This window comes from Colletes latitarsis, chromosome 7 (assembly GCF_051014445.1).
Source record: "Colletes latitarsis isolate SP2378_abdomen chromosome 7, iyColLati1, whole genome shotgun sequence".
NCBI lineage: Eukaryota > Metazoa > Arthropoda > Insecta > Hymenoptera > Colletidae > Colletes > Colletes latitarsis.
The window spans coordinates 20508052-20535573 of NC_135140.1; the positions used below are offsets into that span (position 1 = coordinate 20508052).

The 27522-nt window shown below is 45.1% G+C and overlaps 1 protein-coding gene across 4 annotated transcripts in view; it reads right to left on the reverse strand.

Moving 5' to 3' along the window:
• Positions 1 to 856: 856 nt before the first annotated feature.
• LOC143343703 (uncharacterized) overlaps positions 857 to 27522 on the reverse strand; it is a 198483-nt gene continuing 171817 nt past the window's right edge. For all 4 annotated transcript variants that reach the window (XM_076768863.1, XM_076768865.1, XM_076768864.1 and 1 more), the window contains 4 exons: positions 6340 to 6714; positions 2881 to 5973; positions 2444 to 2778; positions 857 to 2354 (listed from right to left, as the gene is read on the reverse strand). In XM_076768863.1, the coding sequence (XP_076624978.1) occupies positions 1791 to 2354; positions 2444 to 2778; positions 2881 to 5973; positions 6340 to 6631 (4284 nt within the window). In that variant the 5' untranslated portion in view covers positions 6632 to 6714 and the 3' untranslated portion in view covers positions 857 to 1790. The remainder of the gene's footprint in view (positions 2355 to 2443; positions 2779 to 2880; positions 5974 to 6339; positions 6715 to 27522) is intronic.

Below are 27522 nucleotides of genomic sequence, written 5' to 3' on the forward strand. Positions count from 1 at the left end.
CGTTGGAAAATTTATACCAGCCGCGAAGCAACCCCGTCTGTGCTCGTGGACCGCGGCACGGAGGGGACGGACGCAGGTTGAAATAGTCTGGAGAGATATCGCGTATTTTAAGGATTCTGATTAACCTTGCAGGTAATCTTAGACATTCTTGTGTCTTTAATATTTTTAGCGTCTTTGTTCCTCGGTTCACGTAGAAGATTACTTTGTTAGTCTGTCAGCGGCAAATGATCATTATTAATTCATGTTGAATCTATTGTAGGATATATTGACAGATTCTCGTGTGATAATTCGACTTAGTTGGCATTCTTTAAATTTGCATACCAGCTCTATACCAAACCTCTCTAATTGTCGCCTCGCGGTTTCGATTTGTTTGCAAGAATAGGGACAGTCCTAAATCCTAAATCAAGGAATTTTAATGGAATCCATACAAAGCCTCGCTCAAGTCTAGCATAGGCTTAAGACGTATCCAATACAGTATTGTCTCGATTATTGCACAATACTGCGTTAAGGGTACATGCAATCGAGTCATCCCCACCGCTGTTCACGTTTCTTCCGACGAAATAAAACTATAGGTAGGATACTGGTCGCGATAAATTCCTGGTTAAAAAAGAATTTGCATTTTTATTACAGTGACGTACGTATATGTTACAGTACACAGTGTGTGGTACATCCGAAATCTTTCGCGATGCAACCGAACGACGCACACCTATCGACACACGGGCGATTATTTTTGCGCTCGCCCGACGAACACACAAGTTTATCACCACCATTCTCTCCCTCTCCCCTCTCATTCCGACAACGAGATACCGCCATGAACCCAGCCCATTCGTATCGCTTGAATCGCAATTCGCTGGATAATACGCAACGCGGAATCTAATTTCCAATGTGTTCTTGATAACATCCGTGGATAGCATATGGTACAGCAAAGAGCGCGATAATCCAGCGCGATCTCCAACCCGTTCGTTTCGAGGGAATCGAGAGCCGGGTCGCGGTATAATAACAGTGATTCTATCAACAATTCCCGTCCCCTTCCGCTTGATTCGCCGGTTGGTTGGCAACGACGTCGGCGAGACGAGCGGAATCGACGTTTCGGGTCCTAATTGAACTACGTTTGCTAAACGAAGACTCTTGGAAAGTTCGTCTAATCTTCATTTCGCTGGTCTCCCGCGCGAACCAGCGACGACCAGGTCGCTTATGTACAAAACGTCCCGCCGGTTGGCTTCGAAACAATGACGAATCGCGACCGTGTCCCTGGCCCCTTGGCGCGTCGCGGACCGGAAGTTCAAGAACGCGGTCGCACGGAACGCCGCCGCGTCGTATTGTCTGCTGCAGCGAGTGGTTTGTCGCGCCATTTCGAAAACACAATGCATCGTTCTGGATATATCACGGTGCGACGTTCGCTCGTAAATTTCTCCTCGTTGTCCTTTGCGCGACTCACTGGCACACACACGCGCACTTCCTGCCGCAAACGGTGCCCCGACCGTCCGCGTTTCGCGTTACATCCTGTTAAGATTCTGTAGAAAATCACTTAAAAAATGCTCGGTCAACTAGACTGATCGGAGTCTAGCGACCACTCTGAGAGTTCGGACTTGGAGGAGTCGAACTGTCATTGAGCACAGGACGAGGGGACCTATCCTCATCGTTGGACTGCGTTGTCTTGTTCAATGGAAAAACTGCCGCGAGTCGTGAGCGTTTCGCGTTTGACGTCAGGTTCGGAGTGGCTGCGACCAGTCCGGACCAGGTACTCAAACGTTCGAAACCTCCACGAATCGGGAGTTTTTCGACTTGTCTCATACGTTCAAGTTGGTGGTCCCTATGCTGTTGACGAAATTCGAGTTGTGACCCTCCTGACTGGCCTGTCTGGCGGTGTGGCCAGCCTCCCCGCTCTGTATGCTGAAGTGTCTGTAGGAGATGTACTCGGGTGGAATCGGTTGCTCCCTCTTTACGGTCTCCCTTTGCTTCTTCACCTTCAGGTAACCGAGGACGGACACGAGGAGCAGGAACACCACGAAACCCATGCAACAGCCGACTATCAGGCCTAGGCGTCTGGTCAGGAAGCTGCTGACGCTACCAACGTCGCCCATCGACGAGCCGTCGCTGCTGATCACAGCGTCCGGTGCCTCCAGAGTCTTTACTTCGGTGCAGCGGCTCGTCGTCGTGTCCGCCATCTGCATATCCGACGGCAACTCGAACGTTTCATGATTGGAGAAGTTGAACTGCTCCACCGTGTCGTCCTCGACGCGTTGGCCCAGCCAGTTGCCCAGCCCGAACACGCAGATCAGATAGCGGCTGTTGGGTGTCAGATTGGATAGTTTCGTTGAACGTGAGTTTGGCTCTAGGATCTTTGCTCGGATCTGAAATTTGAAACGAAAGAAAAATGTAAACCACGAGGCTCGTTAAGGAAGCTTAAGACATGGACTCGGAGAAGCTCGTTGGGATTTACCTCGTCGACGTTCTCCATTGCGTGGTAGGCCACCTGGTAGCCCCGGATACCCGAGTGATTCCTGCTCTGCCAGGAGACCAGAACGGAAAAGGGTTGAATGTCCTGGATGGCTAGCTTCAGAACTAGAGGCGCGGAGCAGAAAGCGTGCGGGTCCAGGTCTAGGAACACCAGTCCTCTCAACTCAGGCGGCTGTTCGCACCTCAGTACTCCGCTGTCCACGTCGTTCACCCGCAGTCCTCCTCTATTCTGGCCCATACCGCCTCCCACTAACTTCTGATGGTCGCGCAGCCACTCCCAGAGCTCCTGTGACTCGCAGTCGCAGTGCAGTGGATTCTCTACGCACAGAGGCAAACTTACTTTGGTTCAAGTTCTAAACGATCATCAATCTTAAAGAATCTATCCGGAGAATAGGCGGTCAAATTGAAGTTTGGGCTTACCTTCAGCTCGCAGGCTTCTAATCTGCGTCTCCAAGGGTCGGAAAGCGTTCAACGGTAAACTGGCTAGATAATTCCTGCTCAGGTCCAGGATCCTCAGCTTCTTTAGGGGTTTGAATGCGTCTGGGGAGATCGAGGATATCCAATTGCCGTAGAGATGAAGTTCGTCCAAATTTTCCAGATGCTGGAACGTGCTTTTGCCAACTCCGCAGATCTGATTGTACGATAGGTCCAGCACCTGCAGAGCCTTTAGGTCCGGGGGGAAGTCTTCGAGCTCTTTCAGCCGATTGTGCGTTAGATTGAGCAACCTAAGGTGCTCCAGGCCCTTCAACCTTTCCTGGGGTAAGAGCTCCAGCTTGTTCATGCTTAGGTCTAGGGTCAACAATTCGAGCAAACTTCGGAAAGCGCTTGGCGACACCCGCGAGATCATGTTGTTGCCCATGAAAAGGTGCATTAGAGCTGGGAATGCTTCGAAGTCCTGGCTGGTGACGATCGTCAGATTCGTTCCCGATATGTGTATCTCTTGGAGGGCCGGGTACCTCGCCTCGGAACTGATATCGTGTATCCTGAGTAGAGGATTGGCTGTGACGTTCAGCCAGGCTAGGCTGGGGATATTTTGAGCGGACAGGGCGATTGCAGGTATTTGGACGAAGTTGTTGGCGGCCAGTTCAACCTTGCGCAGCAAGTTCGAACGGACGAAGAAGTTCGCTGGCAAGCCGGTCAGTTTATTGTGACTAAGGTCCACGGATATCAGGCGGGATAGGTTCACGTCGGCGAAACCGGTCAGGCCCTTGATCGAATTACCGCGCAAATCGAGTTCTCGGAGACTGACCAATCCGTTTAGCCGCGATACGTCCATGTTTTCGATTCCATTGTTAGCTAGTGACAGAAACTCGACCGTGGTGGTGTTTGCGAATGCGTCGTACGGGATATTCTCGAATCTATTGCCGTCGAGCTTCACTTCTTTCAGCGAATCTAGACCAAGGAACAAAAGGCTGGGCAGCTTCCGAAGCAGGTTGTTGCTCAGCAACAGTTTCCCCAGATTCTTGTTCTTCGAGAATATGTCCGGCGACAGGGTGTAGAGCTGAGTCGAGTCCATAGCCAGATGCTGAAGAGACGGCAGTCCGTCCAAAGAGTTTCCGTTGATCTGACTGAAATTGTTGTAGGATATCCTTAAGACCCTCAATCCTGGAATATCCAAACGATTTAACGCAATGGCAGTGAGATGATTGTGCTCGAGGTTCAGTTCGTAAAGATTGTTTAGCCCTCTGAAGGCTCCGTTCTCTATCACGCTGACGGAACAGTTCTTCAGGTTCAGCGTCCTGATCGGTAGCCCCTCTTGGAAGATTTTGTCGTGCAACACGTTCAGATGATTGTTAGCTAGATCCAGCACGCGAAGCCGCTTGAGGGCGGTCAGGGCGTAGGCGTCCAAGCGTCGAAGACCATTGTCCTGCAGGTAGAGTTCCTCGAGCTCGTGCAGTTCCGAGAAAGTTCCCACTGTCACGTGGCTCAATCGATTCATGCTGAGCTCGAGGAATTTAAGCGCCTGCATCGGCTGAAAGGCGGTGTCCTCGATCCGCGAGATGGAGTTGTTCGTCAGATATAATCGCTCGACCAGCAACAGGTCCCGGAACAAAGGCGCCTGGAGGCGGGTTAATCTGTTGTGTCCAAGCCACATGATTCTGACGGAAGCTTGACCCCTTAAAGAGTCATTGTGTAACACGCCCAGGCCGTTGTTGTCCAACTGAATGGAGACAAGCGAGCTACCGCTGTTCCCGTTGTGGCCCATGTCGTTCGACACTTGGAACACATCGCCCAGTACCGCCAGGAGATTGCCTTGAAGGTTCACGTGCTGGAGACTGTGGAGGGACCTCAGGGCGCCGGTTTCCATATCCGTTATCGCGTTATTTTGTAAATGCAGCTCCAACAGCGACGGCAGAGGGGCGAACACGCCCCTCTTCACTTCGGTAATCTGATTGTCCTGGAGCCGAAGCTCCCTCAGCGACTTTGCTTTAGCGAACGTGCCCACCTCCAGCTCCCGAATGTTGTTCCCGTCCAAGGACAGGGTGGAGAGGTTCTCGCAGTGCTCGAGAAAGTCTCGCGGCACCTTTTCAATGTAGTTTCCGCTGAGATGCAGCTGCGCGAGCTGGTTCAACGTTGCCAACCCTCTCGCGTCGATCCTCCTGATCGCGTTCTGCTGAAGATAGACCACCGATAGGCTCGTACTGCCGGCGAACGTCTCTGCCGGTATTTCCAGGATGTTGTTCTCCGCCAGGAACAACTCCTTCAGTTCGGGTAGCTTCGAGAACACGCCGCGGATGTAGTGAATATGATTGTGGCTCAGATCGATCGACCTGAGCCTCTGATTTGCTCTGAAGGTGGACACGTCCAGAGATACGATCTTGTTGTGACTAAGATCGATGGACTCGAGATCGATCAACGATATAAAGGCGTCCTTGTCGACGAACTCGACCGCGTTGTAGTAGAGGGACAGCGTCTTTAGGGACGGACAGCACCGGAAACAGTTTAGCGGGATCTTCTTGAAGTTGTTGCTACTCAGATCAAGGAAATTCAGAGCGTCTAGTCTAGAGTAGCCGTCCTCGGGTAGCTCCGCCACCTCATTCCAGGCGAGCCTCAGAGACGTCAGGTGCTCTAATCTCCTCAACGACGTCATTGGAAACACTCTTATTTTATTCTCGGCTATGTCCAGATCCGTCAGGGTGTCCTCAAGTCCAGCGAACGCGTACTCCGATATTTTTATTATCTGATTGCCTTTCAAGTTCAGCTTGATCAGAGACAGTCCGTAGAAGCTATAACTGGGAAGCTCGTGAACGAGATTCGCCTCCAGGTCCAATGCTTTCAGAGAACTCAGGGTCGCCATCGCCTTTTGCGGCACGTGAGGCAGTCGACCCGATACCAACGCCAAGGATTCCAGGCTTTTGCTCAGTCGCCTGAAGGCATCCTCGCTGATCTCGCGGATCGCCGAATGCGATATCTGCAAATGCCTGATCTGAGAGCCAGGTGGAAACGCGGCCGATCGAAGCTCCTCCACCTTTCTGTCTAACTCGTAAACGCTCAGCGATTGAACTACTGCTCCTGGAACAATAACAAAGTCAGAATGACTGATCTGTGGCAGCCATCGTGGAGTACGAGGCTCAAGGTGGTATTCTCGTTTGACGGAAAAGTAAATCCAAAAACGAGAATACCCTCTTTATCGGTAAAATATCCAACTGGAAAGAATTTTGATTTTTACTCTGAACCAGGTAGGAGGAACGAACTCCTACGTGGGATACCTAAATATATAATATAATCCAAACATATTCGGACGGTTATACCGTCCCCGTTGAATACAGCGTCGTTTAACCGGATCTCCGGAGAAAGGACAGGAAGATCCTCCCACGGTGGAAACGAAATCCTCTGTTTCACTTTAATATATTTGCTCGTCATAGAGCGCACACGTACCTTCACCCTCGGCGGCGTGTATCACGCCGGACAAAGCACTCCTGAGGGACTCCTCGGTGGCCCCGGCGCATTCCAGGAACAGACCGTCCTCGAAATTGTAGCAAGGGCAGCCGGGTATCGTGTCCGGAGGTGGGCACTTCGCGCTCCTCGCTTCCTGCGCCGCCATGCAGGCCGCCAGCACCACCGAATAGATGAAACGAAAGCCGTCGCGGCTACCACGAGCCTCGTGTCCGCCGCGCGACGAGCCTGAGCCCCGACACTTACGCCTAGTACGCGGCCACGTCGTCCACATATTATTATTATCGCGCCACTCCTTGCCGGGCCCGTCTCGATGCACTCATCGTTTCTCTCGACGATCCTCGACGATCCTTGCACCTGCGAACAACCGACATTTCCTTACATTCATAACACAGTGAACGACATGAGTTGGGAACAAGCTGTACTACCTCCAGGGCTCGTCTTTCGTTCCCCAGACTATAGGTCTGACTATTAGTTGACTTATTCTACTTATTCGCCGATGTTACTTCTACTCATATTACTACTTCACTAGTTGTCTGATCAACAGTCGTTTTATTCTGGACTGTGTCGTCCATTCAGAGGTTGTCTCATGTGATTATACATAATATTGATCTCGCTACGAAGCGTCTACCCTACTAATTCCATTACTCGTCGAATCAGAAATCGTCTCTTTCCACTCATCAGATCAGGATCTTATTTTAGCAGTAACCACTGTCTGGCAAACGTCTATTTATCGATTAATTATATTTGAAGCCGTCCATAGGAATATATTCGAGCGACATTCATAAATGAGTCACCGTCAAGAGTCTGCGATAGTTAATGCATCGTAAGAGTAGCAAGAAACGTTTTTGCGCCCTTTAAAGGCAGGGTCGCGGCGAGTTTGCAGCGTTAAACATTACACAATGGGACGGAAGTGGTTGCCGCGTAGCAAGGAAACTTCTGGGGTTCAATATTAAATGCTACACCGGTGGACAATGGTGGCCCCGAGTGTGCGTTGTTCCCTCGGCCTAAAGCCGATGGACAAACTTGAACGTGAATTTCTCATGGAATCGAATTCTTCGCATGGGCATTAATTTCGAAACAGCATGTTTGCTCATGCGCCACCGGGCAACGGCTTTTGTTGATTATTCCCCGTAATAGCGGGTTAAGGGCTTGCTCGCGTGCTACGCGTCGTCAGATATTCCTGCCCGATCGGGCCATTTTTTCACCGAGACCTTATCGCGGCGATACATTCGCGTGTATCGAAACCGAACATAGGCGAATTCGTGATGCGTTCGAGGGCAAATGAAAATTGATCCTGGCGTGGGAAATAAATTTTTCAAGCCTCAGGACCGATCACGTTCCAACGTCTTCGCGAATGATTTTTACACGAACGGTGGATCGTTCGTATGCGCGGGATCGGAGGTCGCGTTATCGACGCGAATGCTAATTCCACGTTTCGTGACGATATTAACATAGTTCGGCCGGCGTGCTTTCACTTTTGTTCTCCGTGCGAGATCCCTGCGTTCCTCTTTGATAATCTCCGGCGAGAGAAACGACGCGCGCGAGTGCGTGCACTCATAGTAGATCTACACAGGTGTGCGTGAAGAAACGTTTCGAGAAAATGTTAATGCGCGATAAGGCGATAAAGGGGCACGCGAAGTTTTTCATGCGTAATTCTGTAACCCAAGTGTGTTCTAGGAAACGGATTAAATTCTGATTAACCGATACCGGTGTTTTATTTTTCTCGTGCCACGCGCTAGGTGGAATTCGCAATCGTATGTATTCCGTTTTATTCCCCGACCACTTTGAGGCAAGAAATTTTTCGAGGAGAAAACGATAAGGTTAATATTTTTACATGGAAATTATTTTAATTTAAGCTTCGCAGAAATGCATCGCGGCTATTATCGGATAAGCGTAATAACGCTACTTTTAAGAGTCAGATAACTCCTGGCGCTTAAAGTAGTCTGGCAAGTAGAATTAGCCGGGATTTGATCAGACATGGACAAAGAAATTCATTTTTCGAAGAAAATTTATTTGTAATTAGTCGTGTAGTCTAATACCACTCTTAACACAGACGTTGCCCCAATTCCGTAAAATAATCTATCACGTAAAATCGGATTGATCTCGATCAGATAAATACAAGGGTGCACATTTAATCTAGAAAGTAGACTAGATTCGTTCTTATCGGAACATGTAGACGTATCATTGATTTACTAAGCAGAATATAGTTCGTCAGTGGTAGAACCCCGTGCATGATTAGACCTGCACACACGATCGGTGAATTCGGAAGGTAGAATAACACATATATCGCGATTGCATGCAATTCAGCGAGTAGTATCAGAACGTTACCGGTCAAACAAGTACACCGCAGCCAAGCCTATTTGGGTAAATAGAATAAAAGCTATACTGTATAGATGTATGAACGAGACTGTAGTCGACGGTGCCGTTGGGTCGGAGCCACTTCCGCCGCAATGAATGTACTGGGACCGAGCATAATTGAGCAAGTAGAATATAACCGTTCGTTGTTAGGCAAATGGATCTGCGTCCGCACCTGCTTCCAGCGCGCGACACACAACCATTCGCGGATCTCGACGATGGATCACGATCCTGTTACACGAGCACGACGATGCTTTTACGCAACGATTTATTTTCGCCCGTTGAAATAAGTCGCTCTTTGTCGTTAATTTTCCCTCGCGTTTCAAACGCGTCATGCATCATGCTCGGGTGCCCGCACGACCGCCAGTGGTTCCTCCGGGCCACACAAAAGGATCGTGATCCCCAAGATCAGCCGGTCGTAATTTAACGTCCGATGTAAATCTTCCGGGGGGCGGAGGGGGTGGGGGGCTTGGACGCTGTCGCGTACAGGATGACCCGTTACGTTTGGAAAAAATATGGCCGGTCGACGGCAGCGCTGGGAGTTTTAGGACCGGGGTTTTAGGTTCGCGAATCGTTTTCGAGCCTGCAGGTTCACTGCTATACGTCGCGTTAGGGACGCAACTTTGTTAGGAGTCGTGCTAGCCGCGGGTTAGCTGCAGGTCACAGCCGGCAGCGAAGTAGAAAAATCAATATAAGTTCCGCCGGCTTCCGACCCCGACGCCACCGAGCTTTTTTAATTAATGCACACGCGTAATGCAAGTTTTTAATCATTACCGGTCGCGTGCGGCCCGAGCCTGATTACGCGTTGCGCAGCCCCGTTTATTAATACGATTTTTAACAGCAAGTCACGCGCCCCTAATGCTGGGAATTGTACGCGACGCGTGGATTTCAATCGTAATTAGACCTGAGTGCCCCTCTTCAGTTTGGGTCGTTAAGTTCGCGGGGTGTCGAAGCAAAAGGGTTCGCCATTCTGAAAAGAACAGAAGAATTAAATAGAGTAATTCTCGCTTGTGTGACAGTAATCTTTCTTCGCGTCAAGGGAACGGAGGCATCCCAGTCCGCATTATTATTCATTCCTCGTGGGAGGCACGTCAACGCGCGTACCTTTGGACGAGTACGGTCCTTATTCCACGCGAGATTAAATTTCATTCGATACTGGAAATTCGAATTTATTGTAATTTTTATACGAGAGCTACGTCAACGTATCGGTCACGATCTCCCCAAAAAAACGAGTCCAAACATGACTACGTTCGGATCGTTTTTACCCACGCAGAATTTTCAATTTTTCTCTCAGCAGAATCTCCCTAGTAAAATCATGATATTTTCACAAGAAAAAAAAAAGATTGAATCCAACTCGGGAGCGCGTGAGCGGGGATCGCAGGTGCTGGGCCCATGTTCCGTAATTTCCTCGATCCTCCCCCGTTCGACGCAACAAACACTCGCGGTGCATCGAAGCATTCGTAATTTCGGAGCGTTCCCACTTGGCCCAATTTTCACGCGGCGATAAATCAGTGCCGGTTAATCCCCAATCGGTGCAATCCTCGAGGGAATCGCCGGGCGAAGAGTTTCGAAACTTTTCAATGCGTTGCTGAGGGCAATGTTTAAAGTTCAGCCGGCGGCGGTGCGCGGTCTAGCAGCCGTAGGCGAACAAAAATTTCCCCGAACAAAGTATCCGCGAAGCAAGGGCTGTTTAACTTTCTGTTCCGGGCGAACTGTTTCAAAACGGATTTCCATATAGGCTGATCGTGTTTCATGGTTCCTCTGTCGCCTCTGTTTCTCTCTAGCCGATTGCAGTTTAGCGCTATCCACGGTATCGCTGTCGAGCATCTGAAACGTGTCGCAAGTGCACGGCCATACGCACGCGACTATCTTAATGGCCTTGTTGTTATTGCATTCCCCGTTTCGCTTGCTATTAATGCTCACAGAAATAGTACAGGTGTCGTGGCAGTTGGCCGATCTCGAGAGAGCACGCGATCGTCGCCTGTTTCGCTTCCGGAATGCGTCGTACGAGGATGGACCCGAAATATGGCAGGGTTTAATAAAGGACACCGGTTTCCTGCGCGAACGCATACACGGCTGCATTGCCAGAGACACTCGGCGGCGCATTTAATTAAGCGTCCCAGCGACGCTTAATCTCCAAACTGCATTCGTTGGGTCGAAACACACATGCGAAATTGAATATTTTCCTTGGCTCATTTCAACCTGTTTATCGTCCTGGCCGAGAAAAGTGCTCGCGTTTCAACGACCCTTGAGGCCACGCTGCCGGTTGATTGAAACAAATTTTCACTTTTACGGTTCCCAAAGAATTACGCGTGCCTTTACGTGCAACATTACTCCTAACGTACGTTAGGGTCGTGTTAATTGTTTGGATTAATTCTAGAAATGTTAATACTTATATTCGAGCGTTGGACATTATCTCAGGAAAGGTTTAATTGAAAAGTAATCTGATTAGTTATAGTGGTGCCATTTACGACGGGGTAAAGTTTTTATTTAGGTCACAAAAGGTCACTAGCTTCCATAAAAATTCTATAAAAGCTGCCTCGTGTGTTTGCTTAGATTCGAAGTCGAGTTTCTCAGTTAGAAATAAGTCAGATTTGAATCTGGTTTGCCCGAATTACGCCAAGGTTAGATTTTCGATAGGTTCGAATTAGGTCAGGAGTTAGGTGTAGGTGTGACCCTTATAGTCATCTCCAGCGTTGCTCTTTCGCGAGATCCTATCTTAACGCAATATGTTTCACATTTCAATTTCCATCTGGTTATCTCGGCGAAAGGCATAAAATATTTTTTTTTATTTCTTTGCGCAGAAAATAAGAAACGCGTAAAACCATGGATGGATGGTTACGTAAATATTTGAAGAAAATATTACTACAGCACTATTTGCGAGATATTCTTTTTAAAACACAGATTTTAATATATCGTACTTTGGCAGTCTTGATAGACTGAAATATCTCCATCTCACGGCTATGAATATTGTCCTCGAGGTAAACTTATCGATCCTCGCAGCGAACGTAAACAGAATAAAGCTGAAATTTTTATACGAGATGTTACGTTGAAAGGAAAAGAAAACGAAACGGTCCCTTCGAGCAGATTTCATTTGCTTTAAATCTCCCATATAAAATCCGGCGTTCCTAAAACCTACTGAATTGCATTAAAAGGGAAAATTATATTCAGAAATTGAATTCCTTCGCGTCGAAAGTTCGTTTCCTTTCACGGGACGAAGAATAAAAAACCAGCTGTCTGAAATTAAAGGCTGCGAAGAAATCGAGAACGCGAAATGTTAAATTTTGTACGCCTTAATCTTGTCTATCTTTACTCGATTCAAGCATATAGCCTTCAGTGGGTTCTCGTCTTACGCGATTAATCCGTTCTGGAGTTTTCTGTGCAACTAAAATTGAGTTAAATATGTCTTGTTAGGGGAAAGGAAAATTTTTTCACTTCTTCAGTTCGGTTAGAGAATTGTGGTAAAGTTTACACAGCACAATGTGTGCGGGAAAAACAATATTTATATGTTCGATGTTGATTTCCACGTACGTAAATTCCCAATATATGAATAGAACAAAGAAATAAAGCTGCCAACGTTAAATGCCCGTTGGAAAAATGTATGGCCAGACTCAGTTCATTCAGAATATAGCTGGAATGGCAGAAATCTGAATCGATGCTATTATAGTGCTTGCTAAGTCCGTAGAAGGGGTAGGTTTTAATAATGCTATTGAAAACGTCCAGATATTATTGACAGAAAAAGACAGGCGAGTCCGTGTTTCATCAAATTAATTCTAAAAGGAACTTGGTCGAGCGATTAAAATTTTAACGTAAAGCTATCTAGATTTTCTGAAGTAATAATATTATAAATACTCGAGTAACCAGCGATTTTTCCGTCCGCAAAAACTAATTAAAATCGGTGCGTAATACGTAACGCGGTGCCTTTGTTAGAGAAAATTAATCGCCTCGTTTAAGATTGAACGTTCTTTTGCGGCAAAATTAGTCGGAAAGTATCAAAGATGTCTCGTACACCACCGGCGCCCAATCGATGGAAGTTTCAATAATGAGGTCTGGTACCGTGAAAGTAGAGGCTCTTTCCCTGTTTCCTAATTCAGATCAGTTGGGAACTCGCTTCTGCTACGCAAAGTCAATTCTGCTTTAGGAAACTCGGGTAATGGAAGCTCAAGTGCACTCCGGTTCTTCGGGATTCAGGATCGAGACAGAAATTACAGTTTGTCCCGTGGTCTCGAATTTCTGTACTCCAAGCTGTTCGGCATCCTTGACTGTTAAATATCTCGGACAACGGGCTAAATTTCACCGTCGAAATACAGTTTGCTCTCGTATAACACAATACTGTTTACAATGTCTCGTGTCATGCCACATCACACTGCACGGAACTTCAGTACAAAATATCTGAAAATTTTTGCCCCTCGAATAATTTAAAAGACAAATTAGTTTAAACTATTAACGAAGAAAAATAATCTATAATGCCAGTAAGTTGCTTACTTGTTAAATTTATTGTTTAACGCGTCGTGTCTTTTGTTTGTGTACGTGGAAGTTGCGTCAAGTTGGAATAATGTTCCTTCGATCCCCTTAATACTCCCCACTTGGTTCGCATTGATTTCGTTCGATTGTACCTCCCAGCATTTCTCACAATGCACGCCGTGCATCTTTGTTACTTCAGGATCTCGTTGTGTCAAGTGCCGGGCAAACTTCTCGCTTACTTCTCAGTGCTCGTTGGACTAGATCCAGGGAACGTTGGATTATTAGAATTTTCCGTGAATTGACTCACAACGCAATCAGGACAATGTACTATCATCTAGAGTTCCTTTTACGCTCTTCCCACTCTATCAAGCATTTCACTATATTCACGCCAATAGTTTCTACGTATTCCTGTCAAATTAAAAATTATCCTGATCTTTGTAATACTAGTTCCTCGTTAGCAAAATAGCTGTACACCACATCAGAGGAGACACATTAAGTAGAACAAGACGAGCATTGGTCAGACATGTACATATAAAAATACTTTCGTCTCAAGTGCAACTTTGTCTATTTCTTACTTGGTCTATAGAATCCCATAAATAGCATAAAATGGTTTGTTATCGGACAAATTGCGTTAGACCGTGTCGTAGTTTGCTAAGTAGAACAAGTCGGTTCTTGGTCTGACATATTTATACGAAACTCCCTCGACGTGGTCGAATAGGTTTGCACGCATTAGGACATACCGATTTGTCTTGCTAACGGTTGAGCGAGCCAGACGACTTACACCGCTTTATAATCGTATGAAAGTGTAACTTTGTCCATTTACGTGTACACAACACTACGATATCCAGAAACGCACAAGTAGACTAACATCATTTTTCATCGGGCAAACAGTTCTGAAATCTCACCGTAGTTTTGTAAGTAGTACAGGTCGGCTATTGGCCCGTCATATTTCTACTTCGTAAACGTAGACAGTGGAATATAATGTGTAACTTTGGTTAGAATATTTTCAGAGTGATTGATAGCTTTTTCTATCTTTTATACGATGCTAGAGTACCTAGAATTGCGCAAGTAGAATGAGATCGTTTCTGGCCAGACACAGAGCTTTAGATTCGTAGTCACATTTTGCAGAATTATTTAGGGCCACTATTCCGGTAAATTTTCTAAAGAATCGAGATGTTACACAAGGTGTATTCTGTAATTGTTCCATCCTGTGCATGGTGGTATTTTTTTAAATATCGAGGTTTTTTAAATTCCCACTTGGCAAATAGAGTGCTCAGAACGTTGATCGTGTTTTCAAGACGTCGGTCCCTCGAGCAGCGCACTCACTTGGAAAACTTGCAGTCGTGGGATCGATTTCCATCTACTTACTTTTTTCCATATTTTACTACCGCAATAACGTATACGAATGCTCGTTGTTGATCGAAATAAATAAATAAATTACACCGCCTTTGAGCACAGCGTGCAATTGCGAGCGACGCGAAACGATTGGAACGCTAAAACAGGGAAAGAGTATGAATAAATGCAATTCGTGAAATATTATACTTGACGATAGATTTTATTTTTATTTTACAAAGTACCCTTGTCGGAGACTGTGAATTAGGGTGTAGATTTTCAAACGGTTGAATAATTAAAATTAATTTAGTACGAATATATCATTAGAATTCCACAAATAGAATGAGATTATTGTTCGTCAGACAAGTAGTACAACGCCGTAGCGTGTTAAGTAGAACAAGACTGTTTTTGGTCTAACATATGATTCCTTTAACAGAGACAGTAGAGTAGGGTCGTCCCCAAACAGACACAGAATTTCATTCTCCAAGCTAAGTTCTATTAACATCTAAACATCCTTTAACAAACGTGATATAATTAATAGGTGAAAATGATTGAAAAATTTTGTTCGTTGCCTTCCATCGAGTACAGTTTACCCAATACCTAGAATCTCGAATAAAATACAAAATCTACGGTCAGAATCAACCGTACACCGTTTTCAGATAAATAACTTACTCAAGTTCCGGGATGGGAAAGAACTGACCTCGCTCGACATCCTGTACACGATAACTTCGACGAAATCCTAATACCCCCTTTCACCGTACGCTCATCCCACGCGAATTAGGCTCATTCATCCCGTCCACTTCAGCGTTCTATCGCGGGGTCCACGCAAGCTTCTCAATTACTTTCCGATCGAAGCTCGCAGGCTGCCAGGCCAAAGAAGATCCGTAATCTGGACAGGGTCCATGCGACTCCACGGATCCGTCGAGGGATCATGGCATCGATTCTCGTGCCCAGGGGCCGGCGGAGCCCCCGTTTTGGTCCATTAAGGCCGCAGGGAAATTGAATTCCAGCGCGACGCCGCTCGCGCGCAAGCTCGGATTAAATCGTTGCGGTCCACGGCCGAAACCGCGTTCGCTAATGAAGCGCTGCGTTGAATTTAAAAGGCCCGGGTCTGGAGACATCTTCGAACCCTTGTCCGCCACCGGGGAAAGAACGTGCAATTAACTACGGGGAGCTTTTCGAGCTTTAAATGCTCCGTAGAAATCGTAGAATATTTGAAATTGCCGTCGGTGGTTACTTTCCAGAGGATTTATCGTAGAATTCGTTTCGAGCTTTCAGTATCCCAGACTGTTGACACTTCTTGGTTTAATAATCATTTACAGATCTTCCGAGCACCGAATTTTCTACTTTCTCTATTTTTTCTAATCTTCTATCCTCCAGTTTCTCGAGCTCGCGCTCTCCCGACGTCTTATCTTCTCAATTTCCAAATTATTCAGCAGTCCATAAAACTGCCAGGCATTCTCCTAGATGCTGCGCACGCCGCGCCGGAAACTCGAACGGCAAACAGTCCGTCGCTTAATTACCCCATACATTTCCCACATTCCCGTTCCTCGGTCTCTCTTTCTTTCAAGAAGCAAACAAACTCGCCCTTTAATGTTTCACCGACGGTACGTACATTCGCGGCGTATTTTCGCCCGGGATGCCCGGCTCCGAGACGAACGAGTCTCGCGGAACGTCTAACGAGCCACCGAGTGGCTCGCAGTTGTTCACCTATTTAAATAAGACCGACGATGGTAATGAGAATGCAAATGGCGCGGCACGCCCGAGCCAGCTTTCCTGCACACGTCACGGAATAATAAAATGCTCGGTCTGGGCTCCGCCAGAAAACGCGTGTCTTTGCTACTGTGTCAACGGACCGCAACCAGAATTGGGACGGTCTTTGATAGACTTAGGGTAAACTTAATACTCCCGCAGTACGTAACATTCGTTTTTACCCCACACGGTTATTTAGCCGCGTGGAATTTTAAATCTCGTTGCAGACGAGTCGACGTGCATCGAATAATTTCTACTCTAAAATTTGTACCATTTGTGTCGTTTCGATCTTTGAAAATGTCGTTGACGATAATGGAGTTTAATTAACGATAGAATTTCGGGGAGATTCGTGCGGACGATTTTTCTTTGCAACGAGCCAATATCGCCTTCGGTAAGCCGCGATGAGAAACGTTTTCCGCACGACTGGACACGATTATCCCCCCGGAGTCGACGAATCTTTCTACCCCGCGCAAAAGGCAGCTTCCAGAAACGTCGACACGAGGCTCGTAGCTTATACCACCTGGCTGATTATTAAAAGTTAAACCGTCCTCGCCCGGCGGCCAAGGGATGGGCGTGGGAGGCGCAAAGAGCTAGACAGAATGGTGAAAAACGAGACTGGTCCCCGGGGAGAGGGGATGGCCTGTAACCTCCTTAACCTCTTTGCATAAAATTAAAGCTAATCATATTCATTTCGCGAGTGCAGTTCCTCGAAAATCCTCGAAACGCCGCCGTGAACGTTACGACTCCGAATTTATAATGATGACAATGAAAATTTGTACGCCGAGTTTCGGGCGTTTCTTGTCGGAACTTTAGCCCCTATGCCCTCCCCCAACCGTCAGCCTAACCCCCTTCAGTCATAATTAGGCCGGAGTCGTCGCACCGCGACTAGCGCGGGGAACGTTGCGTTTGTGACATCTAACGAGTGAAACGCCATATTGTTTCATGACCCGTGCTTCTGTTTTTGTGTAAAGTTTCCTATTTCGCTGCTGATTTTATACCGGGTTTGTAATATCACGAAAACAGGCAGCATTCTGCTGGTATTAAATGGAACGAGTTTTGGAACTCATTTAATTACGCAAACAATACCGTTTGACAAGTTTATATACCTCGACAACGGTCCTCCAATTAATTTAGACTTCAATTAACTCGTAATGGTACCAAAATATGTAATTGAAACGGCGACTTAAACATTTTTAATTGTAAAATGTGTAGAGCCGTTACGCTGCGCTTGAAAATATTTATTAGAATATTTTCCTTAACGCGGGCGAATAAAATTCTCATCTTTTTACGAGCGACTACGATATCTCGCGGACAAGTAGAGCAAGATCGTTCTCCGTCAGACAAACAGCCCGGAAGCGCGATGTAGTTCGCCAAGTAGAGCAAGACGGTTCTTGGCCAGACAGATATACGAGGGACTTGCTTAACGTAGAATATAGAATAGGGTCGTCCCTGGTACGACTCGTGAATAATTGGCAATTTAACACGATCCTTTCCCGCTATTTAATATTACAACGCACAAGCGCTGCTATTTCATCCGAATCTACACGGTCGTTATCTTCACACTTCGACGAGCGATCGTATTAATTAACCTGGACAATGGATTCGATAGTCTCGAGGTAAATGAAATCTTTTCTGAGCACGTAAGCCAGCCCCCATTTTCGAAGCTCGTTAGCGATTATCTAATTATCGCGCTCGAAATTCCAACGATTTACGCATTGAAACGAAATTACGAGGAAAACCTCAAAAGGTTCGTTGACACACGACTTTCGAGGCCAGCCGACGAAACTCCTTTGACACTCTGGCGTCGTGGAACCGCGCGTTAGACGCAGGGAATTCCCGCGGGAGGAGAGTCGCGGAATTATGGAAAATATTCCTTTCGTTAGCCATCCGTACCGGTCGCGGCATTCACGGGGAAAGCTTCTCCGGTTCTTCAAAGGGACGTCGACGGCTCCAAGTTGATATGCGAATCTCCTTAGTATGAGAGAAAAAAATATGTGTATTCTGCTTAAGAAGAAAACGAAAATGGAACGGGGACTGCCAGAGCGCCGTAGCCTCGTCAGGCGAGACGAGGCTTTTCAGCCTTTTGCACTCTAACAGGCTTAGGATCAATCCTGGATCAGAATTATGAAAAGTTGTTCCCTCGAAGAAGGGATGCAACGAAATACCAAAAACATTAAACTCGCAATTAATTATTTGCGTTCGGAATTTTATACTTTAAAAAGTATTAGAAGAAGAATAATGCTTCCTACTGAAATTTAAATCGAATGAATTCGAACACGGGGGGCGATAAATGGAGCTGAAAGTAGCAGTAGTCGTTTCGTGCAAGAATACGAATTACTGTTTCCAAGTTAGAACTTATGAAGAACACCATTCGAAGTCGCAGCTATAAATTTATTGGATTGCTGGCAGTTAGATTAACAATTTTAAACTCGTGGAAATTCTTGCGGACGAAGGTAGAAGAGGAACAAGAAGAATCGAACATTAAACGTGTCTAGCTACACAAGCAATCAAAGGCAAGTCGTGCTGAAAGCAGCAGCAGTAGTAATGGCCTCTATTGGTCAGACATTCTTCGAAGAATAAGGCTCGGTTAAGATTAATGACTGTTTTCAAATTGAAGCGTACCAAGAACTGGAACAAAGTTTTAATTATAAATTTAGTAGATTGTCCACGGTCAGACTGACAATTGTAATCCCTTTGAAGATTGTTACCAAGCGAAAATATTCCAAAAAGTCGCCGCACATGGGGTGAAAAAGGAATCGGGGGAAAATAGAGCACGGAACAATTCTAACTTTCCAAGTTATACGATGCGATTATTTATCAGTATTTTCTTGTTTTCTATTTTTCTTACTCGTCTGTTCCGCGTCGTAAAGCGGAGAGCTAATATCCTGTTTTGCGAACTTTCAACCCCTCCGTCGACCACGATGTTCGCAGGATGTTCTCCCACAGCCGGGAAAGACGAGGGGGATGTCTTTAAAGAACGTTTAACCTCGTTGATCTTATAAGAAGCACCCAGTTCCGAAGTCGGTAAGCGCGAAACGGAAGAAGAGTGGTTCCTCGTTGCGGAGAAGATTTCATTAACGATAATTGGCAAATTTTTCAAGGCAATTAGCGAAGAGGTTCGGCCGTGTTGTTATAACAACGTTAGCGTACCACGTAAACGTTTACTCGGCGATGACGGACGTCGATTGATCGAGGGTTTCTCGCTGCAAGAGTGGAACGATGTTTCTTGATTACTGTCTGATCAATTTCTTGGCGACAGATGATAACGATGAACGATGTTCGGTGTTTCAGGGGATGCGATACAAAAATTACGATAGCTTATCCTTGATCTGTAAAAAAAGCTATCCGTCATCGTTAAAGCGGTGAATTATAATGATACATTCTGCAAAAATAAGTGGAAAACGTTGAAAGAAATTTTCCCCGTGCGGCACGCGTGCAACGTGTCTGACCACTAACTCGTTGCTTCTCCTGTGGTTGGTGTTTCTAAACATTGTTGGAGCCAATTATAATTAGTAGAAATACTAGTAGCATATTTATCTGGCGCAGGTTTTTGACATGAGAACCATTTAACTGTAAAAAAGATACCATTAGATATACGTAATTTTTCCATTTTACATTACCAAGTGCCTTATTTTCTTTTGGTTTTTAGAATTTGTAATTGCGCCCGTCCCGCATTCCGCTACATTTCGTATAAATATTAACTCAGATGCAGTTGGAGTATGAATTTCATAACACGCACGAGAAATTCACGCGCCTTTGCTTTCAAAGGTATTTCAAATAAATATTAATTCAAAGGACCAGAAGCTACGAAACGAGAAGTTACCCTGGTAGCTAAATTTTTCGGCTGTCGTCAGTTTTCCGCTCGGAAAAACAATCATTTGTCTTCTCTTTATTTATTAAACTTTTAAACATTATATAATAATTGTTTTCTAAGAAACTACTAATAGTATTCATGCATAAAAGTTTGCACATATTATTAACATATTGTTTAGTTTTTATAAATTCGCGAAGATAACCCCTGTTTGAGTACGTCCGCGTATAAGTCGTTTCTTACGATTTTATTGAACGTAGAATGACCGAGATACAGAAGAACGGAAATCGTTGTTATCGCGGTGAAGTTTGTCACGTGTTCGTTCGACGGAACTTCCGTTTAACGAATTTTCAACTCGGGACACGGAGGTCGCTTTCTCGATTTCGTGCAGAACTGCATCCAACGTTTATCGATTTTCCAGTATGTCTTTGGGCATGCATTATTAATATAAGCGAGTACGCGATATGTTTCTTTAGAAAATGTTCGCCTCGAGTTTCCCGGACCGCGTTTATTTATACAACTTTAAGAAAACTACTTGCTGCGAAACTTTCAGCTCCCCAACTTTCCGGCAATTTCGACGCGTCTGCGAAAAATACTGATCGTTACGATCCAAGGATCGTAATTACTAATTTGCATGTTACGGGGCAAACAAGCGTGATCCGCGAAGCGGTTTGAATTATAGTTATCCTCGCGAACAGCTTGTCATGGATTCTACGCCATTAGCGTGTAGAATAATGTGGGATCGAGAACACCTGTTACAGAAGTGACACGAATACGTTAAAGAACGGTAACCAGAGCGTGTGTTTGGTTGGCACCATGAGCAAGGCGTTCAATTTTCACGAACATGTCCCGGGTTCGAATCCCGAAATGATGATCCAAGTTTTTCGTCGGTTTTATTCGTGAATAAGAAATTGTTGTTGCAAAATAAAGTTGAGGAAAGTGTAATTTCAACGCAAAAGTAATTTTTCAAAAAGCAACAGAATGTGTATTAAGGAAAATAAACGAGGAATGTTAGACAACAGGAAAAGTAATGTTACACGATGATGGAAAGTGATATAGGAAAATTAATGTTGAACAATTATTATGGAGCAGGAAAATGGTGTATTCAGCTTAGGGAAACTCCGGAAAATTGTGGGGAAGCACAAAACCTAACACAACCATCAACAACAAAGATACTGGAATATAATTACTTTGTGGTGATGATTTCATATATGAAATTGAAACCGTGTATATTCCGCTGATAGTACTCAACATTCAGATCCTAAATACACCCTTGAGACCACCAACAAAAAGACGTTGTAAGAAAATATGTCAGGAAAACCCACTTGTTAGGATCTTCGAGCGTTCGTTGAAACGAATCTCTGAATAACACTGGTAGGGAGATGGAAAAGAAGTTACATGAAACGACCGGCACATCTGAGCGTTGTATCCAATTTCGCGGCGCGGGTTTTCAACGCGAGGAACAGCGTCGAATACCGCTTCCAGCTATCCAGGAATATTTAGTATTCTCGGAAGCACGAACTGTACGTAATTCATCCAGAACCGTGCTCGATGAAGGACCCTAACCGATTTCTCTGAATAGCTGCCAATTCACGGGCTTGGCATTCTCTAAAGATGTTCGCAAAATAGTTTCACCGCATTTAACTGGTGTACGGGTAGCGTGTGAAACATTGGCGCTGTTAATGCACCTTTCGTGCTCGAATAATTTCGCGATTTCATTGGAAATTAACCGAGTTCTGACGTCGAGCATTCGTATTATTTTTATCTAGATTGACTTAAATTGGTTCATTTTAAAAAACTGCTATTTAACGTGTATCGATCGTCCCAATGTCCTTGGGCTTGTTCAATTATAGTGCCTTCGGTTTGGGTACGAGACACAATGGCGTCATGAGCAGACTAAGTTCACCATCGGTTCTCTTCATGCCTCTTAATAGTTTTAGGTAGTTCATTTTATTGTTTCTTGTGACTTAGTGAAGTTTAAGCAAGACGTACCATTCCTTCATGGTATTTCTTGTATTGTTTACTGTAAGACTACTTTGTTCCTCAGTCTCTACACAGACAGGTTTCCATTCTACCGAACTGATCATGTTCCAAAGGTGCCATAATTCCCGCAACGCGCAAATGCACGCCAGCATTAGCAACCACGTTTCCTGTAGGCTTAAGGAAACGTCGCGCAACACGATCGATACATTTGTATAGTCTTAAACGTATCCACGCTAAGATCGATACCAGCCGCCAGGAGACGTTTGGGGAACTCATCTCTGGTACGTGTTGAAATTTAATCATCCGGGACTATAGCTGAAGCTCGCCGATCCACGTGTTTGCGCGCGAGATTTGTACAAGCAGAGTCGCAGGTTATTTGCCTCGCTATCTGTGTCATCGATATTGCATTAATCGGAAGCGCCAGCCTGGTTTCTGTGGGTATTGATGCACTGTTCGGGATAACATACAGTAGTTCTCGCTTTCAAGTGGCAAAATCGGGTAAGTCAATTGCGATTTTTACCTCGAACCGAGACCAATAATGCTGGCATAAATCTGATCTCGTGAATATTTAATCCATCGTTTAAATTAGACTTGAAACCAATAAGAATCATGTAATTCTGTATTTTACGTTCTCATATCTAGACGTTGATCCTCTTGTATTCTTTGTAAATATCGTTACACTTTGATATCAGAGTGCATCGATAAGCATTCGTAGATAAAATTTCGCACGATAGAAAAAATCGATATCTTTGAAGTTGTTTATTAGTTGAGAAATCTGTTTGATAGATACGCTATAACAAGGGATTTAATTAATCCATCGAAAATGAATTTTTCCTCAAGAGTCTGTCATTCCAGATTACGACTGTTCAGATTTATTTCTGAATCGATTTCAGTAGCTCGGATTGATAAATTATAGAACGTTGGATAATTTCAAGATGCAGACACGAAGGGTAACTAAAGTTAGTTCGTTTGGTGCTACCCAAAGGTAGCAGTTCAAGCACCCCGTGGTTTCATCCGTCGTCGTTGTCCGCAGAAGGGAAACAAAAACTGGTTTAGGAAGTCTTCCAGCGAGGGTCTTTGCGAATCACATCCATTCTCCATGATCAGGGTGTATCTACGAACTTTACGAGTGGCTGAGAATTTTCTCGACTTTCTCCGTGAGCATGATCGCGACGCGGTGCAAGGGGTGCAGCGAGGGCTTAGAAAACAGGACTCGTAGCGTCTCGCGGTCCTAGTCAGCCAGGCAGGCGTGAAATCCTGGAAGGACCGGATCCAATCTGCTTGTAAAAGCAGAAACGCCACAGTACCGTTACCACTTCTCTGCTCCTCTTCGTACCTCTCGTAAATCCGAGACGGGCCCGCAATCTCGATGGATTACGTATACTCCGGTACGATTTTACAGTGCAACAGGGAGCCGCAGGAGTCCGCGGATATCCATCGAAACTTCGTAAGTCCGGCGACGCCTGAGCCCGTGTCCAGTAAATTTCCAAGGATCTGGCTGCCGACCCGATGTCACGGATCACCTTTTTCGTTGTCGTTCGCCAAAGCACGCGACGAGGTCGCAAACTCCGAGGAAATTGCGAAGAAACTCCGGCGTGAGACACTTACCACGATCGAATTTCGTTTGTCACTGAAAATGCAAATTGTTATATTGGTCATCGTATCTGCTCGAAAGTATTACCAATGGATCGGCGATGTTCTTCCGGCAGAAATGAGTCCAAACACGACTTCGATCGGACAATTTTTAATTTTACGTTTGGTCGGCTCGAAAAAAATTGTGAATTTTGAATAATTAAAAATTGTCCGATCGAGGTCGTGTTTGTACTCATTTTTGCCGGGAAAATCTCGCCAATCCTTTAGGAATATTCCCTTGATTGTAGATTCCCTTGAAGTAACAGGTAATTGTGAGAATTATCTTGAAACTTAGAAGAAGTTTTAGCCCCATTTTCGTGCAATTATCGAGGTTTTCTTTTCTGCGTGGATAATAGTAAACGCGAACAATCCGTTATAAGTTTAAAAATCGGTACCTGGTCGTTTTCTCGTTTCAGAGGTTCCAATGCTACGTTTCCCAAGGATTTCGTCAAAGAACGATCGATCGAGCTTCCAATTAAACCTCGTTCCCTTCTGGCAAAGAGGATCCGGATCATCCAGCCTGCTTCGTTATCTGTCCTTCTTACGCCCAGTTCGTGAATTATAATTCGATAATTCTCGTGTTTGCTCGCTCCGCTTAAGGCACTTCGCGTTCGATCCAATAGGAAGGTTTCTACGTAATGGCGGCGCTTCGGCCAAGGGAGGAGAAATATCCTCTAGCTGGAGGGCTCGTCGTTAGAAACGAGTGGGATTGTTTCGCGGCGAAGGAGCCTCGTGTATCCGGGATTTCCGGTTAGATTGGAAGGGATTTTCGCAACGGGACGGTCACGCTGAAATCCTCTGGCCATTCGTGATTCGATTTTGCCCACTCCGCGACTCGAATCTCTGGAAACTATCCCTTTGAGAGATAATCTCTCCGAAATTATTTATACGGACTACCTAAGTCTCGGCTTAAATGTGACAGAATACGTTTCAAGACGATCCTCTCAAACTCTCCAATAGAAAAGATCAATCGATTTGAATATCGAGGATAACCTAAGAAATTTCGAAATCATTTCTACGAACGAAGGGAACATTTCGGACGATGAAAGATACGGGGGAAAAAATATTTGCCAATTAGGAAACGTGAAATCGCACGACGGCGAGCAGTACTCAAAAGCGAACAATTAGCTTAATCAGTAATTGTTTCGCAAGCGAGTAGTGGAGGGAGCCGACAATATATAATTCCCCGTCCTGGATCAAAGCTCGAAAATTCATTTCACGCTCACTCGCAATTTAAGCGTGTTTTAATTAAAACTTCAACGCCAGGGCACTTGTAATTTAAACTTTTATAGCTGGACATGTGGCGGGAGAAAAAATATGCCCAACGGTGAAGAAACGCGACCGTTATAACGAGACGCCGCGAGGAAGGTTTCTCTTTCAAATGAAACTTCTTCCCCGTTTCGAACCGGTGCATCTCGATTCCCGTGCACGTTAATTACACGCGCGTAACGTTCCCGAACGCGTGTCAGCGTTCGCAACGTTCAACCTTTACGCCTCCACGGCGCTGAATTCGTCCTGTAGACACGGTGCCCCTTTTTAATCGCGCTCGTTTCGCGCTAATGACGCGTCACTTTGCGTTGTCATCGAAAAAAGACTCCCTGTTCGTTAGAAAGTCCGCGCTAGCTTCCTGACGCATGTGCACGCACCGCTGGGAATCCCCCTAAGACGCCATTAACGAGACGCACCATGGCGAACGCATCGTCGTATGCACAGGGACTTTCGTTGAAAATTTTCGAATCTGATACTGTACCGATAGTGTACTGGTTAAACAAAAAATAATAATAAATTTCTTTTGAATAAAAATATTCTATAAATTGACTAAATTCTCATTTTGAAATAGATGGAAGCGTAAAAACCGAAAGGGCCAGTTCCGCCAGTGGACACCTGATTATCATTTCAGCCCTATGAAAAACACGCTCAAAAGCTGACGGGTAAGTGAATTTTTCAAAATCTTTCTCCATTCTGCGAGCATCACTCTCGAGTTACACGGGTTAAAGTTTAACGAGGCGAATGAGATTCTTAAACGAGAGAGTCTGAATGCCGTTTAGTGGGCACGGTGCTTTTGATGGAATCTGATTTCGTTGGGAACGTGGAATTAAAAATTGCACAGTGCTAGATGCAGTTACGTTTCTGAACGATGCATGCAACGCTCGTACATGTGTTGAACGTTCACCCTCGCAACGATCAAAGGCTTGAAAGTTTTAACCCTCTCTTGTAACAACTACGCTTTGCCAGACTCATACTGTCCATGCCTGATTCGATCATGTTACTTTACTGGAGTTCATTGCTCATGGCAACGTCAAAAAAACAATTTATTAGTCCCAGTCTACCTCGTAGAGTCTAAACTTCCATTTATTCATTTCTCCAGAGACGAATTAAATCCCCGTCTCAACAGATCAAAATTCAGTTATTGAACATTTACTTGTCACAAATTTTTTATTGTTTGCTACAGCATACGTTTTTAATCGAAGGTTCTGGAGCAAGTGTTAAGTGGTGTTTCATAGTCTTCTCACCAGGATGCAGCTTTATCTTTCCTATTCCATGTTCAGATCCTTTAGGAACAAAGGCCCCATTCTTCAGCAGTACGACGTCGGTCGCTTGTTATCCTTCCGAACTACTATGTTTCCTAAACAATGTCATCTGATACCCGATAACTATGCGGTTGGAAGACGCCAGTCATTGTTCAGCATCCTCTATGAGAATACATGGTTCATTCCATGGATCTATTCAGTTCTTGACCCACCTATAAACTTTCAGAATGCAAAATAGCATCGGGCTATCTACCTTCAAACCATTCTTGACATACGCCATTCTCGATAAACGTATTTACAATTTTAATTAAACTAAACGTACGCGTACGTGACAGTATGTTTGAACAGGTTATTTTACTTTTCGTCTACTTTCGGTTGCCCCACGGATTATGGGGCATGCACTCACGCGCTCAATTCATAGTAAATTATTGACTCTCTTGTAACCACGGCATTGTGTTTTATTATAAATGACTTTAAAACCTTGTCTAAAATGTTTGCACCATATTCACTTCTTGCGAACCTTCTATCCGACCGGCGCTCTCAATAATATAGTCCGCGATTTCAAACAGACATCGTGTGCGACAAACAAATAAAAATCGAAATCGATAATCCTTTTAGTAGAGCACTGTTTGCAGTCCTAACGCAAACAAGCACCCCGACTAAAAGCAGCCAGAAAACACGGAGTTCTAAACAGACGGCACTCTTCCAACCATTCTCGAGCTCCCAAGAATCCTCTTCAAGCCACAAAACAATCACGACCAGAGTCCCCAAATGCGCAGCCTTTCAGCCGATCTAACACCGTGGCTGCGGATGGTCCGTCGCCTCCATTTTAGTGGTTCTTAACCTTTTTCGAAGCTCAAGGTACAATTTCGAACAATTACAGAAAGTTTACACGTTTCAGCCCCCGAAACAAATGAATTGACAGAAATACGAGCAGCTAAGGGCCTTAGACCATAGTCAGGACCGTACGAAGAAATATTTTATTTAGTATCGCCATTTTTAGAAAGCTATTTTTAGAGATATAGTAACAGATAAAGGCCTTACTCAAGTCTTTAAAAAGTTATTAACAATTAAATTCAAAAGTTTCAAATCGTTCTGGAAAAAATTATTTTCGGTTGCGGGGGTCAATTATAATCAGTTTTGGTCAATAGACATACCCTCGAAATCCTAACCATTTTCGAGAAAAAAATTCATTACCGAAAATTTCATGTCTGACCATAGCGTTGATATGTTTCACTGAAATTTCATGCGTATCTTTAAAACATCATAACTTCTGAACGGATTGGACGATTTTAATGTTTA